The following is an 18367-nucleotide window of genomic DNA, read 5'->3' on the forward strand; positions in this document are numbered from 1 at the left end:
ACTTGTTGTTGATAGTAATCAGCACTTCCTGGATTTTAGTGGGAAGAGGGAGGAGAGGAGGATGGGAAAGACGACGGCTTGAAATTAGCCCGCTCAGCGGTTCTGATTGAAGATTTGAAGTCGCTTCAGTTTATTTTGAACTGGAGTTCGGAGTAGAGCTTGGCGCTCAAAGTTATATCAGGACACGCTGAACAAAAAGCAGGTCTAGATCATAGATTCATCATGAGCACAAAACAACTCTTTTGTATTTATTCACAGTTTTTTGTGTTTTTATTTACAGTATGTTGGTGTTTCTTTACAGGATTTATTAACTGAGCTTTTTATATCAATAAACAGTTTTATGTATTTTTAACAGTACCTGATGCTTTTTGTGATGTTAGCAGTACTTTTTAATTTCAGCAGTACTTTATGGGTTTTTATTTTTCAGTATTTTCAGTGTTTGTAAACAGTTCTATGTTGGGTTTGTTTCAGATCTCTAAAGAGATTCTGTACGGGAGTCACAGTCCGATTCACAGTCGGTCGTCATCGGGCCGCAGTACCCTGCAAAGCCTGCAGGGCTCCATGTCACCCCCCATGGTGCGCTCCATGCCCTCCTCCCCTTCCAGGAGAGTTTATGGTGGGGGGGCCAAAGGAGGGTTGGCAGGAGATCTGGGCAGCTCCACATTACCACGGGAACGGCTGTCGGGGGCCGGTCTCTCCAGGTCCCTGTGCACCAACAGCAGCAGCTCCATCCTGGAGAGGAGGGACGTCAAACCAGGTGAGACTCCTGCAGGGATGTAGAATGATCATTGAGGCAATATTCAATTATTATGAATGCTCATTGATTCACATCATTAGTTGCTCTTTACCCTGAACAGCATCAGGAAGCTCAGACCCTACCCAGTTTCCCCCCCTTACTGGCAGTGCAGAGTCGGTTGTCTCTCTGGAGGGTCAAGGGTTCAATCCCTGCAGTCACGTGCCTTTGGCTCAGACACTTGACCATAAATGGCTCCTGCTACTCAGTAGCATGCGACCTAACTTCTGTCTGACACTTCACATCGCAGCCTCTGCCATCAGTGTCTGAATGGATCAATGTGCCGCACAAATGCTTTGAGTTTCTATGGTTGTGCTAAACGCACTGAATCCTTGTGCTGAGGTGCTTCAGCAGAGCGACTGGTTTTGAACCAACTCAAAACATCACATGACACTGCTGTTCTTCCCCCTCCCCTTCCTCATCAAATTTAAATAACCTGTTGCTCACTTACAAAACAAAATTAAAATGGCTCCTCTTTACCTGAACTCACCCACGTTTACATGTATTCATGCTACTGTTGATGTTGTTGATGATTTTAAAAGAATGCCTCCATACAACCTGTGTATTTCATCTGTGCACTGCCTTACATTCTCTGTTTTATTATTGGTTGAATATTAGATGAGGATGCTGACAACGTGAAGTCCATGGCTCTGGTTCTGCATGGAGAAGGCGGTCCTCACTATTCAGACTCGTACTGCTCCTCTCTGCTGGATGGAGGAGGAGGAGGTCGCCTCCGCCTCTCTTCCTCCCAGTGCAGCGCCCCCCCCTCCCTTGCGGCAGGCCTGGTGGACTCTGGGGGAGCAGGGATCCCAGGGGGTCTGCAGCAGTACCGTGTCTCCATCAAACCCCTGATGGGCTATGGAGATACCCTGGAACAGCAGACTCGGTCCCTGCACAGGTAACACAAACCCAGATCCAGAAACCCATTCTTGCGGCCAGTGCTACGAAGTAACTTTAAAGGTCCCATATTCTTCTTTTTCTGGTTTTAGATGTTCTTTAGTGTGTCTTCTGCATGTTTAGACAAAAATTCAAAGTCCACGGAAACCTGGCTTCTCCCACGTCCTCCTGTTAGCAGTAGCATTAGCTGCATGAAACGCTCGGTCCCTCGCTCACCTCGTTGAGAATGTGTGGTGTGACATCACAAGACAAAGACATCACTGATCTAAGCCCATTGGCTCGTGGTAGTAAGCACAAGCTCCCCTCGGACTGACTGTAGCATTCCTAATATGGTAAAAGGGGCGGGACATAACGATAACAAAGCCAAACTACTGACCGATTACGAGAGAGCAGATCGGCTGACCAATCAGATCAGACTTGGCACATGTCAGGACCCTTTTTTTTTGTTCTTTTCTCTTTTCTGAGCGTTTGACATACAGACAGATGAGAGCGGCTGTATGGAGCGGCAGTTCATGAGAGACACTTTTTACAAACATTAGCGATTGTGAACGTTCTTTAGTAGACACATTGATTAGATATATGAACCCAACAAAGGGACTTTTAAGGTGTCCCGGGTGTCGTTTCGTGATCTGACAAGAGAGATCATGCTTCACACGATGCAGGTTATCCTCTTGATCATTTATCTCAGGTTTACACAGTGTGACCACACAGAAGGGCATGACCAATCACAAACATAAACAATATGTCATCAGCAGATTGTCATAGTAACACATTTAAAGTAATGTGAGTATCAAACATGGTGAACATCGGATCACTGTCTACCTCACAAACATTCATTGGCAACGTTTGGGTCCGAGACCTTCATCAGGCCAACTGGACATGTTTAATAGGAAGAAGCTACAAACCTGCCTCCACTCATCATCATGACGGAAATGTTTGTTCACCGTGGTGTTTGTTGATTTACTGATTCAGAGCTGACGCCATGATGAGCTGTTTGGACATTTGAAAATGATTAATCCTGTCATGACTGATTCATCAGAGCATATGTAGACAAGTGAAAGTGGCTTATGAAGCTGAGTCACACTGTTACTATGGTAACTCTCTTCATGTTGTGCCTCTTGTTTCACTTGTGTTAGAGACAAACAATAAAGAGGACAATCCCAATAATAAAAGTACCAACTTATAAACAAATACTTTTAAAGGTAGAGTTGGTCATTTCCTCCAGATCTACTTTTTTAGATTTTGGTTGGTTTTGTTTTTAGGTCCTGACAAAAAATAATAAGTCATGTTCTCTGAAAAAGGAACAAAGTAAATCCATCATCTGGAGCAGTTTGTAAACCTGTAAAAACTTTGACTAATGTCTGCCATGAGGTACCAATCACACTCCTCCCTGTCTCCCTGCTCGTTGGGCAGGGAGGCGTGTGATTGGTTCATCAGGCCCATGCATTAGCCTTGGTATTTCCCACAACCTCATGATACGATACTTATCATGATACGCGTTAGTTTTGGATCATGACCATGTCTGACTTTAACAGCTGATCTTTATTTGTTGAGAATAAAAGCAGATACGCAGATTTAAGGATCCTATGACTTAAAACTCATAAATGTTTGCACTTATTTAAACCAAACATATTCAGTTTATAATGCCAGAGCTATTATTACATGCACATATAATATTCTTTCATTTTTATTCAAAAAATTCCTCCCTGTTGTCTCTCTGTTTTCTGTATAATGTGTAATAATATATAAATAATGTATAATCAGTCCACTTGAATTTGTAAGAATCTCTTTGATTTACATTTGTAAACTACTGAAGCAGCGTAGATCCTGTACTGAAGGAACGAGTGGACTTACTCAGTGTGACTCACTGAGCAGCTGTCTGACGCCTTCCTTATCAAACACACTACTTTCAGATTACAAAATGAGAAGTGATTTTATCATCTTCTGAGCCCGTTTACAAGTTGAGTGACCATGAAGGCATCATTCAGTGCTGCCACGCACTGAAGCCGTGTGCCGTCATTTCAGGTTTTTGCTTCGATTTTGGGTGCGATTGTGAATCCACCCCATAAAGGTTTATGTCAGTATAGATTCCAGTCATTCATTTATAAAAATCTGTAAAGTGATTTAGATAGATAGATAGATACTTTATTGATCCCCAGGGAAATTCAGGGCATCCAGTAGCAGTATACAGACAGGCAGGACACAAGACATTAGTTACAATACACACCCGCTGTCCCCCCTCCCCTCTGTATACAATAATCCCCAAACAAGATTTAGCAGCCCCTATGTGACTAAGAGTAAAGGTTAAACCTGTGCAGTTAGCATTAGCATTAGACTTAAAACTTATATAGTATAATGTACATAACCTGTGAGGAGAGAAAAACATGTGCTGATTAAAAGAGACCTGTAAACAGTTAAAGAGTCTTAGAGACAAAGTGCTGACCTTCTAGAAACTAGTTACATGTGCATGTACAGAGGTGTTTGAGGTAGTGCCAGAGGTGTGAGTACAGTCATTAAACAGTCAATGCAGACAGTTAGGGATGCAGATTAAAGTGCAGGTTGAGTCAGTGCTCAGCAACATAAAGGAGCAGTGATTAGCAAGTGTCCAAAACAATAAGGTGAAACCAGGAGTGATTAAGGTGATTGTCATTAAAGTACCCAACTATTAGATTACGTGTCCTCTTCATCTTTTCTTACCAGTAATTAAAGGTTAATTAACTTTCAATGTGCCCTTTATTGATGATGGTTATTATAAAGTGTTTCTGAAGTTTGCTGTCTGTCTGTAACATGTTCTGCTGTCATGACTCAAAGTTATCCTGCACATTCAAATTACATAACTAAATAAATGAATTCTTTGTTCTCTGTCTTTTGTTATCCAGGCAGAAGAGCAGGAAGTATGGAGAGAGCCAGCGTCCTCCTCTGGGGGCAAGGAACCCGCCCTCCTCCCCTCAGAGGATCAGTGAGGTCAGGCTGGCAGAGGGTCAGATGGTTGAGGGCTCGGGCCTGGTGACTGCAGACAGGATATCACCCATCCGGCGGTCCCTGCGGCGGTCGAGTAACGGGACCACAGAGATAGTAAACAGAAGCGGCTCGTCCTCCTCCACCTCCTCCGTTTTCTTTGACAGCCCACTTGGGACACCTGATAGGCTGTTTCAGGGTCATGTGACCGTCCAGAGGTGAGCCTTTAACCAGAGTCATGCTGTCAGTTTGTTAACAAGGTGTTTACACATCACAAATGTTTGTTTGTCTGAATTCAGCTCTCAGACTCTCAGACATTCAGGTGTTGTCTTAAAAGAATCAAATGAAGGCTTCTGACCCCTACGCTGTACTGATGTCATGCGATGGTCAGCGTGGTGCCACGTCATGTCATGTGTTGTGTTTCAGTGAGAGGATGAAGGCCATGGAGGAGCAGATAGCGAGTCTGGCAGGTCTGGTGCATCACGCTCTGTCTGTGGGAGCGGATGTTCCAGGAGGGAAGGACGCCATCAGGTCTGTGAACACCTGCAGTTACACCTGTAACAGTACATGAGCACCTAGCACTCACTCAGGCTTCTTTCCATTACGGACACAAGCTGTTATATGAGGCTGCAGCACAGATGGAATCAAACAGAGCTTCAGGATCGATAAATAAAGAAGAATACGTCTAAGAAAACAAAATATAAAGTGGGAAGTGTGCTTTACTTTTATTGTCTTATAAGCACAAATGTGAGGCTTCAGGTTACGCTGTGATTCTCTGACACATGTATGTATGTATGTGTGTCTGGTTCATCCAAGAACCTCAGCTGATCAAACACAACACGTTTGTAAAAACATACCTGTGTTAAAGCTGTGTGTGTGTGTGTGTGTGTGTGTGTGTGTGTGTGTGTGTGTGTGTGTGTGTGTGTGTGTGTGTGTGTGTCCTCAGTGTTTCTGCTGGACATAAACTCCTCAACAACCGACATGGTAAGACATTTTAGGTTCTTGTCTTCCTACAACGTACATTAAATTCTTCCTTATACCTAAGAATCATCACCTTCAAATGACCTTCAGTATCATCTCCTATCTTTGACCTTTGACCTTCAGTACCATCAACTATCTTTGACCTTTGACCTTCAGTACCATCACCTGTCTTTGACCTTCAGTATCTTCAGCTGTCTTTGACCTTTGACCTTCAGTATCCTCACCTATCTTTGACCTTTGACCTTCAGTATCTTCAGCTGTCTTTGACCTTTGGCCTTCAGTATCATCACCTATCTTTGACCTTTGACCTTCAGTATCTTCAGCTGTCTTTGACCTTTGACCTTCAGTATCATCACCTATCATTGACCTTTGACCTTCAGTATCTTCAGCTGTCTTTGACCTTCAGTATGTTCAGCTGTCTTTGACCTTTGACCTTCAGTATCATCACCTGTCTTTGACCTTCAGGCATGCCATCTGAGCATCAGACACCAGCTGCTTTGATTGACAGCTCTAAAACCCCGCCCCTGGCTCTTCTGGCTCCTCCCCCTGACAGCGATCTGCAGCATAGTCTGATGTCAGCCAAAAGAAATGTGTGTGAGCTGAGGATGCAACTGAACCAGCTCAGACACCAACAGGTACTCCCCTGTCTGCTCACCTGAGCACTCACCTGTCTATGAAGCTGTCTGCTCACCTGAGCACTCACCTGTCTGCTCACCTGAGCACTCACCTGTCTGTGAAGCTGTCTGCTCACCTGAGCACTCACCTGTCTGTGAAGCTGTCTGCTCACCTGTCTACATGCCTGTGTATACTGACCTGTGTACTTACAGTCTCTGCTCACCTTGTAGCTAACCTGTCTGTTCACTTCTCTACATACTTTTATTCAATGCACATTAAACCTCAACAGTCCCATCTTGTGCTGATGGTTCAATTTGTTTTCTCACATGTTTTTACCATGCTGGTCATTTCAGTTATCTTGGACTGATTTATATTAAAATGAGACTTTGACAGGCTGAAAGTGTCTGTGTGATCATCCTCCTTTATTGGTCCTCACTGGTTCTGATCAGCTCTGGTCATGTTGCGTTAGGTGGGAGATCAAATGAGATCTATCAGAAAAATCCTTTTATTACCTTAGTTTCACCCTTCAGTCAACATGACGTGAAGTCATGAATTCATGTGTTCAAATTGTTTCTGGATTGGTACAGTAGTAGTCTTTATCAGCTTGTGGTGGCTCAGGGTTTATCCTAACTACAAATATTAAAAACTGCTTCTGAAAGGGTTTGATAACCGTCCTGAGGGATGGACCTGGTCCCTGGACTGTGTGGAGGCTTTGTGAGCACGGCCCCTGTTTGTCCTCCTGGCTGTCTTTATTGCGTTCCTGATGTCACTGGTTGTGTGGTGTGTTGCAGGTGATGAACCAGCAGAGTGTGAGCTCCATGCTGCAGGCGGCCGGTCAGGAGCTGCTGCTCCTGATGTGTGATCGTGTGAGTCTGAGTGAGGAGGCGGCGTTTCGACGGAGAGCAGTGATGGAGGAGGAGAGGATCCTCTACCTGAGGACTGAGGAGGCCATCCTCACACAGCTCAGGTCAGAAAGCCACTGTAACTTCTGCTGTCGGCAAGCTTCCATTTCATTCTCATTTCTGTCTTTTCCTTTAGTTGCCAGGTGATGTGAACATGAAAATAAAATATAAAATAAGAAAATAAAGAAGCCTGTGCCGCAGCTCAGCAGGGTGTCGAGTCGTCTGCATCAGTCACATGACTGGGCTGAACGTGAAGTTCCTGTTTGCTCTTCGGATGGTCGTTTGTCTCTTTAAGACATTCATATATGCAGTATTATATGACTTTCATTTAGTTTGTTGACCCCAATCCTTCCTTTATTCCCACAGCTCTCAGACATATTAGAGGATTAGGAAGCCCTGCAGGCACACCGGATTAAACGGCTTCTTCTTCTACGCCGTCAGTAAAACTTTTGAAACAAACTCGTAAAAGCTTCAGATTCATGGAGACGGGGTGTCAGCTGCAACTTGAACTTTGTTGCATTAGAGGCCATGATTTGTGAAGTGATGATTTAGCCTTTTCAACATCTACTCCCTTTGCTGTGACATCACGCCCATAATGATGTCAGAGTGACTGAAGTCAGATTATCATTGGCGTGAGAGACGGAAGCGTGTGTGTGTGTGCAGAGAGGAGATGTGAAGAAACATATTGTTATAAATAGAGCCAGAGGAGGAGGAGAGATGAGAGTTAATGTGACATCGACGCTCACCCTCGTGCTGCACTGATGCTAACGTAGGGCTGACATTTATCACACAGAGCAGAGACACGCAATTATCTCTGCACACACACACACACACACACACACACACACACACACACACACACACACTCTTCAGACACATCAGGAATAAGAACTTGTACATAAAACCAACATGATCACCTCCTTTGAGTCCTGGAGAGTCTATTAAATAATACATATAAATGAAGTCTGTGCTGTGTAAAAGGTTTCCTCTCACAGGGGGAGTAAAGTAAAAATAAAATATGTAAAAAATAAATCAGATGAAACTTTGGATATAGAGCCTGTTTCAGGTGTCGAATCATCAGATCAAACTTTACAGTAACACAAAGTCAACAGGTCAACAAGTCAGGAGCAGACCAGGGTTCAAAGAGTCAGCAGGTCCAGGTCCTGGATCAGGTCCAGGTCCGGTTTTCAGACTGCACTGATGATGTAACAGAATACATCCATTTCAAAAACACGGCTACTGAAGAGGAACACACTCACACACAGCTGGTGATGCCTTCAGGTTCAGTATCTCTCACTCCGACATGGTGACAGGACGAGCCGGGATCGAACCACGCGACCCTCTGAGCCGCAGCCTCAGAAGGTTTCTGTTTTTAGATAAATCAGTGTGGATTCATGTTTCCAGTGGATGTAGTTATTATTGAGGGGATATTAAAGTACCACACTGTTGTTACAAACTGCTTTACTGGTAACATCATTGTCTTCACAGTGTTACACAAAGACTTTAACGGATGGAAGTAAAATATGTGTTTATCCTAAACACCCGGGGTGTTGATCATTGCTGACGACTGACTGATGCAGGAGTGTTTATGATGTTGTTTTATAAAGTAGTGAGATGGCCTCAGTTTGTCCCAGCAGTCGTTTGAACTGTGCTCACAGTCGATGTGTAGTCGTCGTTAAAATGATACAATCATTGTAGGAAACGAGCTCTGCTGCCCTCTAGTGTCCGCAACAAGACATCACAAAGTGTACACTGTCTCCTTCATGTCTTCTGGTCTCTCAGTGAGCTCGAGGTCTACGTGGACCACCTCCAGAGAAGCTCCGCCTCCAGTCCCGGCCAGCAGCCAATCACACTGAGAGACGTGGAGGGAGCGGCCGTGAACCTGCGGAGGGTCGGAGAGGCTCTGTCTGTCCTCAAAAGTACGAAGATCAGGCTTTTATCAGGATCCTCATTTATTTCTATTTTAGTCAGATTTACGCACACACACACACACTCACTCTCACACACACACACACACACACACACACACACTCACTCTCACACACACACACAGACACACACACACACACACACACACACACACACACACACACACACTCTCACACACACACACACACACACACACACACACACTCACTCTCACACACACACACAGACACACACACACACACACACTCACACACACACACACTCACACACACACACACACACACACACACACACACACAGCCTCACAGTCATAATACACTCAGCTGTGATTGGAGGTTTTATATAAACACATCATAGAGTCATAAAATGTTAAAGTTATTTTCTTTAGAGGTAAATCATTGTTTCATTCAGACTGTGACTGCAGACAGAATTATAAATATATTTTATTGATGTTTATTTTGACATTTTTAATGATGATCAGAATCTCTGAGCATGATAGACGAGCTGTTTTTATAAAGTTGGTTTGAATGATGGTCATCCCTCCAAAGACTCGTCAGGTGGAGTTTATAAATGTTCCTGCTGCATGAGGCTTTATTATTGAAATCGATTTGACACAGGACCGTCACAGACTCATATTTCACCGTGTCTGTTGACCTCACCTTTGCTCAGGTGAGTTTCCAGAGCTGCAGGTGAAGCTCCGCTCTGTGCTGCGTCTGGAGGTGGAGGCGGTCCGTTTCCTGAAGGAGGAGCCGCATAAAATGGACGCCATGTTGAAACGAGTCCGAGGTCTGACCGAGTCCCTCAGCTCCCTGCGCAGGTAACACTCCTCCTTTAACATAGCCCCTCCCCCTTCTAACAGGTGTGTCACATGGGGAACTAACCTCACCCTGTTCTCGACAGGTGTGTGTCAGAGTCCAACCCTCCAACAAGACCAGCACAAGAGCAGGAAGTGGATCAAGGACCCCTGAAAACCTCGCCCAAGCCTCAGCCCCGCTCCTCTGTCAGACCCCCCCTGCAAGCCCCGCCCTCTTCTGAGGTCAGCTTGGATGGATCCGCCTCTCCTATCATGGCACGCAGGATGAAAAGCATAGCAGCTTCAGGGGTCCAGCCCCCCAACCACCCCAGTCCCCCTCTTACCCAAACCCACGGGCGGGACTCACCCACTGTGGCCAAGGTATGAGCTCTGTGATTGGTCCGCAAGCCGGAGAGTTGAATAAGACAGGAAGTGATGAGTGATAGATAACTTGTAATGGCAGGTGAGCCCTCGCAGCAGAGAGGGGAGCCCCAGCCTGCAGAGAGGACCAGGACCAGGACCAGGACCAGGACCAGGACCAGAGGGCAGCAAAGACGAGTCCAGCCTAAAAACACACACTCACACTGAGGTCAGTCTGAACACACACACACATATGCACACGCACACACACACACACACACACACACACACACACACACTCACACTGAGGTCAGTCTGAACACACACACACATATGCACACACACACACACACACACACACACACTCACACTGAGGTCAGTCTGAACACACACACACATATGCACACACACACACACATATGCACACACACACACACATATGCACACACACACACACACACACACACACGAACATGTCAGTGGAAGGAAAACTGAAAGTATCCTGGTGTTGTGTTTGACTCCAGTCTCACATTAAGGAACACATTAAAAAGATCTTTCAGCAAAGACGTGAGATTTTACGTACAGACTTTTTTAATGACACATAAACAGAAAGTCTTTTTGTGTACTGAAGAAGACTGAAAAATGAAGACCATGAGGTCGATAGGAGAATGTTTACTTTGGGGGAAAAGACATCAACAAACCTCTGAGTGATCTCTACAGAAAACCTCTGTTCAGACTTTATAGCAAAGGTCTGTTTTATTCTCAGACTGCCCACAGGCAGCCACCAGAGGGCAGTGTGAGTAAAGAAACCAGCACAAAGAACCAGTCCACAACAAGGTCTGGATCCAGTCAGACCTCCAGCACCAGCACAGATCCACTGAGGTCCATCAGGGAAGGGGGACACGCTGAGGACAGGAGCTCTGCACAGAGACACGAGTCCTCGGACACACCCGAGGACCTGATACTTACAGGTAGATCAGCACAGTCAACACACACACACACACACACACACACTCCTCCGTCTTGTCTGCTGTGAACACAGATGATACAGAGATGACGGAGGGCAGGTTTCTCTCAGGATGCTGAAAGCTCCAAAGATTGTGACTCATTTGCATCATGTGTGTCTGACTCACACACAGCACACAGCTTTAATGCCTCTCTGACACAAACACAGATGCAGTCTGCTCTTCTCATCTGAACATGAACTGCCCCTTTATTCTCCTGCACGCTCCCGTCATGCTGCAGACTGTCTCTATAAACCCCTGATCTGACCATAGTTACATTTATTTATTTATTTCTGAGTCATACAGAAGCGTCATAGTTTTCCTGGTCACTGGAGAGTGTGCACGTTACATCTCTAATAATAAATACTGTGGGTGCAGTTACCTGATGCTGTGTGTGGCTGTAAGAGCTGGTGTTTGTAAATAACACACTTTTTAAAGTGGAGTTGATTTGCATATAATCCCCCCACAGAGACGCTGGAGCATTAACCCTTTGCGGGTGTTTTGGTGTGCAGAGGTTTATGAATCAGGCCCTCAGTCATTCAGCCTGTAGATTAGTGTCTGTCACATCTCTAATGAACTGTTTATGAATGTTTATATTGCAGCCTCAGAGAAGCAGGCCACCAGGAGGAGTGACAATGTGGACTCCTGTCACACTCCCCCAACAGCTGCTGACTCAGGTACAGCTGCATCGAGCTTGTTCTACTTGTGTTCATAAAGTCAAGTGTGACTATTTACAGGCTGTGTTTGACAGCGTGAGCCACAGAAATAAGCATGAAACCTGTGTTTTCAGCTCCTGCAGCTCTTTCTTCTACTCCTCCGTCAGTCCGTCCATCAGCGCCGGTGAGCTCAGAGCGCAGCAGTCGGCCTCAGATGGAGAAGCCTCGACGCTCCAGCCTGGAGAAGGATTTAAGGCAGAGTCCAGACAGAGCGGGCAGGTCTCCTCCTCCACCTCCACCCAGACGGTCAGTGTATCTCAGACCACCTCCTGGATAGTTTAACATTGTTTAAGAAAACACAGTGGATGAAGTATTTGATGATTCTTTGCCAGGTTCAATGCAGTCACCTCAGGTGTGAGTGCAGCAGAGGAGGAGCTCACCAGGAGAGAGCCGCTCGGAGCTCAGGTAAGTTTGTGACAGGGTTAGAAGCAAGCTGTACAGACAGCATTCATACCTGAGTGTAGAGGAAACACTTACAGGTCAGACTGCAGCAGTGGGTCAACACCTGAGCAACACTCAACATGCAAAACATACTTTCCTTTTGACTCTGTCTCTTTCTCAGGGTGAGGACGAAAAGGACAAAAAGCCTGCAGCTCCCCTCCAGCCAAAACCCCCCCGACAGCCCCCAGAGGTCAAACCTAAACCCCTGCTGTCTGCAGCCTCTCTGCACAGGGATAAAAGAGAAGAGGAAGACAAGGTGATGAAGGAGCTTCAGGTATGTTCAGTCATTGTTATTGTCGAGGAAATGATCAAGAGTTGACTCCACACAATCAGACTCCTTAGACTCAGATGGCTCACGTTGATGAAAGTTTATACATCAGATGAATAATCGAGGAGACCTGATTCAACATCACACTTGTGGTTCAGTGTCATGCTCAGACATGACTGCCAGACACTTCCAAAGACTCATTATTAGGGTCATGCCACATTGACCCACGTAGACTATGACGTCAAGAACCCTGGAGTGAACAACAACTCTCCCAGACATCCTTGCAGATATCAGGAAGAGCCGACGACTCTCTCCGCTGTCCTTGGTGTCTAAATAAAGCTGAGCTCTGACTGACGTCAGCAACAGTGAATTATCTTTACACATTAACTGAGGAATTACAGAAATTCTATGACATCTGTGCCATATGAAGTTCAGGATGAAGCTGAGATTTGACGACACTTGACTGGCAGGTAAAGAATTAAAAAACTAATCAATCAGTCATGTGCACAAGTACGTACACACACAAACACACATACAGACACACATACACACGCACACACATACACACACACACATTTTAACAAAGAACAGTAATCAGATTTGAAAACGTTATGTGCAGGTTTCTGTGAGACGTAAAAGGTTGTCAAGATGACATTTTAATCCTGACAAGACTGGTTACTTAAAATCCTTTTTTTTGACTTTGTGGGTGAAAATGTGAAAAAGGATGGCCTTCTTCAGTAACACAACAACACAGTGTGAGATGTCGCCGGTGCGCCTGTGTTGTGAATGTTTTGCATAGCGACTGTTGGATGAAACCATCCCCAGGGCGTGGTGCCCTTAACGAGAAATGTAGCTGATCCATAATCCACAAAATGACTGCATTAAAATAAGATGAGGATTAACAATGAGAATGATCTTTATAAAAATCTGAATGTTGATCTTTTTTTCATGAGACTCTGATCTACTCATATACTCTGATCTTAAGCTGACTGGTTTTTACAGTTTTGTAAACATTACAAATCAGTCAGAACCTCTCATAAAGAGGTCGACGAATTATTCCTTAACAAAAAGTCATTTAACATAAACCTTATAAAGACATATACAGCCGACAGTGGGATCTGTGCAGTGGGATCTTTTTTACACTCACACATCAGAAACAGGACCAAAGCACTGAGGCCTCTGATGTTTGTGTATGTCAACACAAACTAAGCATCACATCTGTTCTTCATGTTGAACCATCTGTGCTGGATCTGAGGAGTCCGGATTAGCACCTGGGCTGACCATTAAGATCAAAAGAAGGTGCTCATGTTACCCCGGGCAATGCTTCTGGACACATCTGCTCGTTGGATCGATAGTCTCACAACCTTTTAATGTCTTATTTATTGCATTAGTCTCACTGATTGAAACACATTCATACAGAATATAGAGAAGCTTTGACATCACACACACAGAAAGTGTGTGACCAACTGCAGACTGAATATTTCAGTCCCACATGTTGTGCTGGGTTTCAAACCAGCCACAAGCTTTAGATCAAATGAGCGCTAAAGGTTCACCCATAACAAGTCTTATGTATATATTATATATTGTTTATACATCTATTAATACTCTCACCTTGATAGACTCCATTATTCTGTTTTATGTTTGTTTAGTTCTGAGGTTGTTGTTTTATCATCCTCCAACCTGAGGACACCTGACACTGTTTAGTCACACACATTCATTTTAATCACCTCTGTTCAAGTAATAACAAGAGAGAGAAAGAGAGAAATATGTAGATCACTACCAAGCACCTGCATATATTTCAATGCAGTGTGGACACATACAATGTCTTCATATACAAGATCAATACATTTGTTTTTATAGTCGATAGTTATATTTTATAGTTATAGAAGATTATGTTTCTTCTTACAGATCTTGATCTGTAAGTGCTGATATTACAGAAACAGTCAGTTTATCAGGTGAACAGGTGTTGCAGCGATGGAAGCGGGCAGTGGAAGTGCTTCAGATAGAAGTGATTGTACCCGAGCTAAAAAGCCTCTGCATGTTTCTAATAAGCTCCAGCAGCAGAAAGCTGCTCAAACTAGGATCAATGTTGGAGATGCTTTTGAAACATGGAGAGAGGTTAGAACGCAGAAAGCTTTACAGACCCATGCAGAGCTGGCTAAACACTGAAGCTACAGTGTCCACCACATGCAGAGCTGGCTAAACACTGAAGCTACACTGTCCACCACATGCAGAGCTGGCTAAACACTGAAGCTACACTGTCCACCACATGCAGAGCTGGCTAAACACTGAAGCTACAGTGTCCACCACATGCAGAGCTGGCTAAACCCTGAAGCTACAGTGTCCACCACATGGTGACCTGTGTGAGAGGAGGGGGGGAGACAGCTCTCTACAGTGCTTTAAATTTGGACTGCGGTACCCATTTTAAACTCTAGGTGTCCGAGGTATATTTCTCTTATCCTGTTTCCTAATTTGCCAATGATCAAGTGTGTTATTGTTTCCTTTTCCAATTATAGGTCACTACAGAATTGTCCAATAAGAATAATTTGTCCAGCACAAATAAACAATGGAAAGAAGTATTAAAGACACCTGCAACAGCACAGGTGACCAATCAGAATCTGTCTGACTCCCAGGTAGCTCCTCAGCTTGGTGTTACCCAATCCTGCAGTGAAGCTGTGAGATACAGTGAGAGACCTCAGAAGAAAGAGGCAGACAAAGTGGTTCAACAAGTGACGCCCTTAAAACGTGAAACAGTGGAGGTGGTGGAGGTCCTCCCAAATCAGTCTTCACAAAATCCTCCGACTGTCGAAACAAAAATGGATGTTGCAGCACCAGCCGAGGCAAAGACAATGGATGTACCCCCACCTTTACCTCCACGAGACATTCAAACTGTCCAGAAGAAAGAAAAGGATCCATCACCACACCATATGGAAGCACATAAGACAGCTCTGCTGAAAGAGAGCAGTTGTCCTGAAAAGCAGGTTGTAGTAGAGCTGAAGGAGGCTCCCTCACCTGGAGCTTCACCAGACACTCAGACTGTCCAGACGAAAGACGGTTCAAAAACAACAACCAAACAGACAGCAGTGACGGAGGAACTTACACCAACAGCTCCTAAGGTTGTTGGACAGGTGGGCTCCCCGACCACAGCAGAGAAAAAGGTGAAGTTAACAACGATTGTCACTCTACAAAAAGACACACCTGCTGAGCAGATGCAGGACAAGGCTGTGAAAGAAGCTTCGGCTGAGAAAAAGTCCAACCTGATGGTTGTCTTGACATTGCAAAAAGAAAGCACAGCAGATGAGGGCTCGAGGGAGACGTCACCACAGGACCAGCAGAATGACACAGAGAGCTCACGTCTGGACTGGGCCGAGTCTACTCCAGTCCTCAAGCGTTACGCCCCATCACCTGACCTCTCCTTCAGAGAGACAGAAGAGCAGCAGGAGGAAACTGAGCAGGGATCCAGAGCACACTACAATGAGGATGGAAGTAGTCTAAGTCCTGATGTGTGCAATGATGAGGGACCGCCACCTCCTCCACCTCCCACCAGTAAAATCAGCCTCAGAAGCTCCAAGACCAGAGCTAGGATCCAGTACAAAGAGGAAGACCCAGGCAAGACCAGGGGATCTGACACACAGGCTGTAGATGTAGACAGCAGTGGTGAGCACACCTATATGGTATATGAGAACCCAGGGTTTGAGGAAAGCCAAGATTTTGATAACAAACCGATTATTGTCTTCTTAAATGAGCCGATAGACTTTGAATCAGCCTGTAAGCGACTGTCGACCATCTTTGAAAGTGAGGAAGATCTAGACAGGATTCTCTCTTCAGATATTCGTGTGGCTGAAGAAGAGATGAATCAGCAGGAACAGAACCAGAACGGGAGAAAAATAAACATCACTGAAATAAATATGAGCTTTGGCCTTAAAGACATTGCAGAAAATGGTCAAAACTCTCTCAATCAAAAACCGTCAGCAGATAATGGTTCCATTGCTGAAAACCAGGACCAGGGTAAACCACACTCATTCAGGAAGACAGAGACCAAAAAGAAATTCAAATTCAAGTTCCCCAAAAACAAACTGGCAGCAATCAGCCGGGCCATTCGAACAGGAAGGACCAAAGCAGGAAAGAAGACTCTAGAGGTTGTTGTCGATGAGGAAGAGGAGGAGATGGCCTCAGCAAGCAGGACGCAAATAGAGACCAACAATCAAACGAAGGAGTCCAAGAGGTTTGAGATCAACAATACCAAAAAGTCCCACCTTGATGGAGGGGATGACAGAAGCATTCAGGACTCCTCTCCAGTTAATGCCATAGACTCCAAGTCTCAGAGGGTAGAGAAGCTCTGCAAGACTGCATTTGAATCCATCGACAGTCTGGAAGAGTCCATTAAACTGCTGGAGATCAGTGTGGACAGTATCAGTGCTCCTTCCTCCCCCGTGTCCTCCCCTCCTCAGTCCCCTGATGCCTCTTTCAACTCCTCACACAGAGCGCAGTCTAAAGACAAGGGCAAACGAGAACGAGAGAGAAGCCCGTCAAAAAGGCCAGCCTCTCAGGTCCTCAAGGGCCCGAATCCGCCTCAGAGCAAGAGGGCCAAGGCCCAGCAACCCCCTGACACAGGGAAAACCTCCACCAAGAAACAGGTTTGATGTTCCTCTGCCTTCAGGCCTCGATTCACTGCTGCTGTGCTGGTGGTGGGATGTGTACTACGCACACGTTTCTGTCCAAACAGAGCCTCATTCCTTAACCAAGAAATTACAAAAAAGTATTCTTCTTTCCAGGTGTCTGTGCAGCCTGTTTAATGTGACAGTCTTTTCTGCAGAGCAGGGTTTCATTTTGATATTTGAAACTGTAAGTGATTTAAGTGACTGCACTAAAGGTATAACATGCAACATTTAAAAAATACATTTAATTTAAGGCATCTTTCAAAGCACTGAAAGGTCACCTTACAAAGAGGTAAATAAAAGTAGAAATACTTTGATAAAATGAACATTAAAAAGGCAAATACAGGATGTATGAAAGCATTGTGTAGAGGATTGATGAGACCGGATTGAGAATGATCAGACAGAATATGTCCGTTGAGAGATGGTCAGTATAATGTATGTGAGGAGGGGGGGCAGAGCTGCTGAAGGCTCTGGACCCCGTGGTGGACAGGTGGGTGGGTGGTGCGTCGAGTTAAAGGGAAGAAGAAGACCTGAGAGTGCGGGTGGGTGAGTTGATTTGAGTTCAGAGAGCGGAGCGAGGTTATGGACCACCTTAAAGGTAAGGCGCAGAATCATGAAGTCAGTGCGTTGTTTAACTGGGAGCCGATGAAGCTGCTGAAGGACGGGAGAGATGTGAGTAAGAGAGGAGCGGGTTCTGGAGATGATACAAGCTGCAGAGTTCTGTGTTGGACTTGAGAGGGAGACCAAAGAGTTGCAGTAGTGTGGGATTAACCAGGGTTTTAAATACTGTCAGGTTAATGTTATTTGGATAATGACTTTAATAGTAAAGTCAAACTCCCTTTGGGTTTTGTTGTTCCTATAGATCTGTGTTCACAAAGTCCTTTCTTCAGCTTGTTTATGTATCTCTCTTTTCACACATTTTTTTTTTTATGTGAACCCCTCAAACAATTATCTGTGCCACTAAATGGGGGAAAGGGGGGATCTGAATGGAGATCAGTCCTGCCCTCAGTCGGTTTTGTATTGTTGTATTAGACTGGTGCTGATGTGCATCA

At 45.0% G+C, this 18367-nt stretch overlaps 1 protein-coding gene across 1 annotated transcript in view; it reads left to right on the top strand.

The window, feature by feature from the left end:
* The window catches only part of LOC306827171 (uncharacterized protein), a 55071-nt gene that overhangs the window by 28732 nt on the left and 7972 nt on the right, over positions 1–18367 (top strand). Inside the window, exons 6-22 of the mRNA XM_079348840.1 lie at positions 472–757; positions 1412–1691; positions 4570–4866; positions 5075–5179; positions 5595–5632; positions 6095–6264; positions 7036–7211; positions 8929–9065; positions 9745–9892; positions 9976–10249; positions 10332–10457; positions 10995–11199; positions 11835–11909; positions 12023–12194; positions 12281–12353; positions 12511–12663; positions 15174–17294. Coding sequence (XP_079204966.1) covers positions 472–757; positions 1412–1691; positions 4570–4866; positions 5075–5179; positions 5595–5632; positions 6095–6264; positions 7036–7211; positions 8929–9065; positions 9745–9892; positions 9976–10249; positions 10332–10457; positions 10995–11199; positions 11835–11909; positions 12023–12194; positions 12281–12353; positions 12511–12663; positions 15174–17294 — 4836 coding nt within the window. The remainder of the gene's footprint in view (positions 1–471; positions 758–1411; positions 1692–4569; positions 4867–5074; positions 5180–5594; positions 5633–6094; positions 6265–7035; positions 7212–8928; positions 9066–9744; positions 9893–9975; positions 10250–10331; positions 10458–10994; positions 11200–11834; positions 11910–12022; positions 12195–12280; positions 12354–12510; positions 12664–15173; positions 17295–18367) is intronic.

Source organism: Symphodus melops, assembly GCF_947650265.1.
Source record: "Symphodus melops genome assembly, chromosome: 7".
In the NCBI taxonomy this organism is placed as follows: domain Eukaryota; kingdom Metazoa; phylum Chordata; class Actinopteri; order Labriformes; family Labridae; genus Symphodus; species Symphodus melops.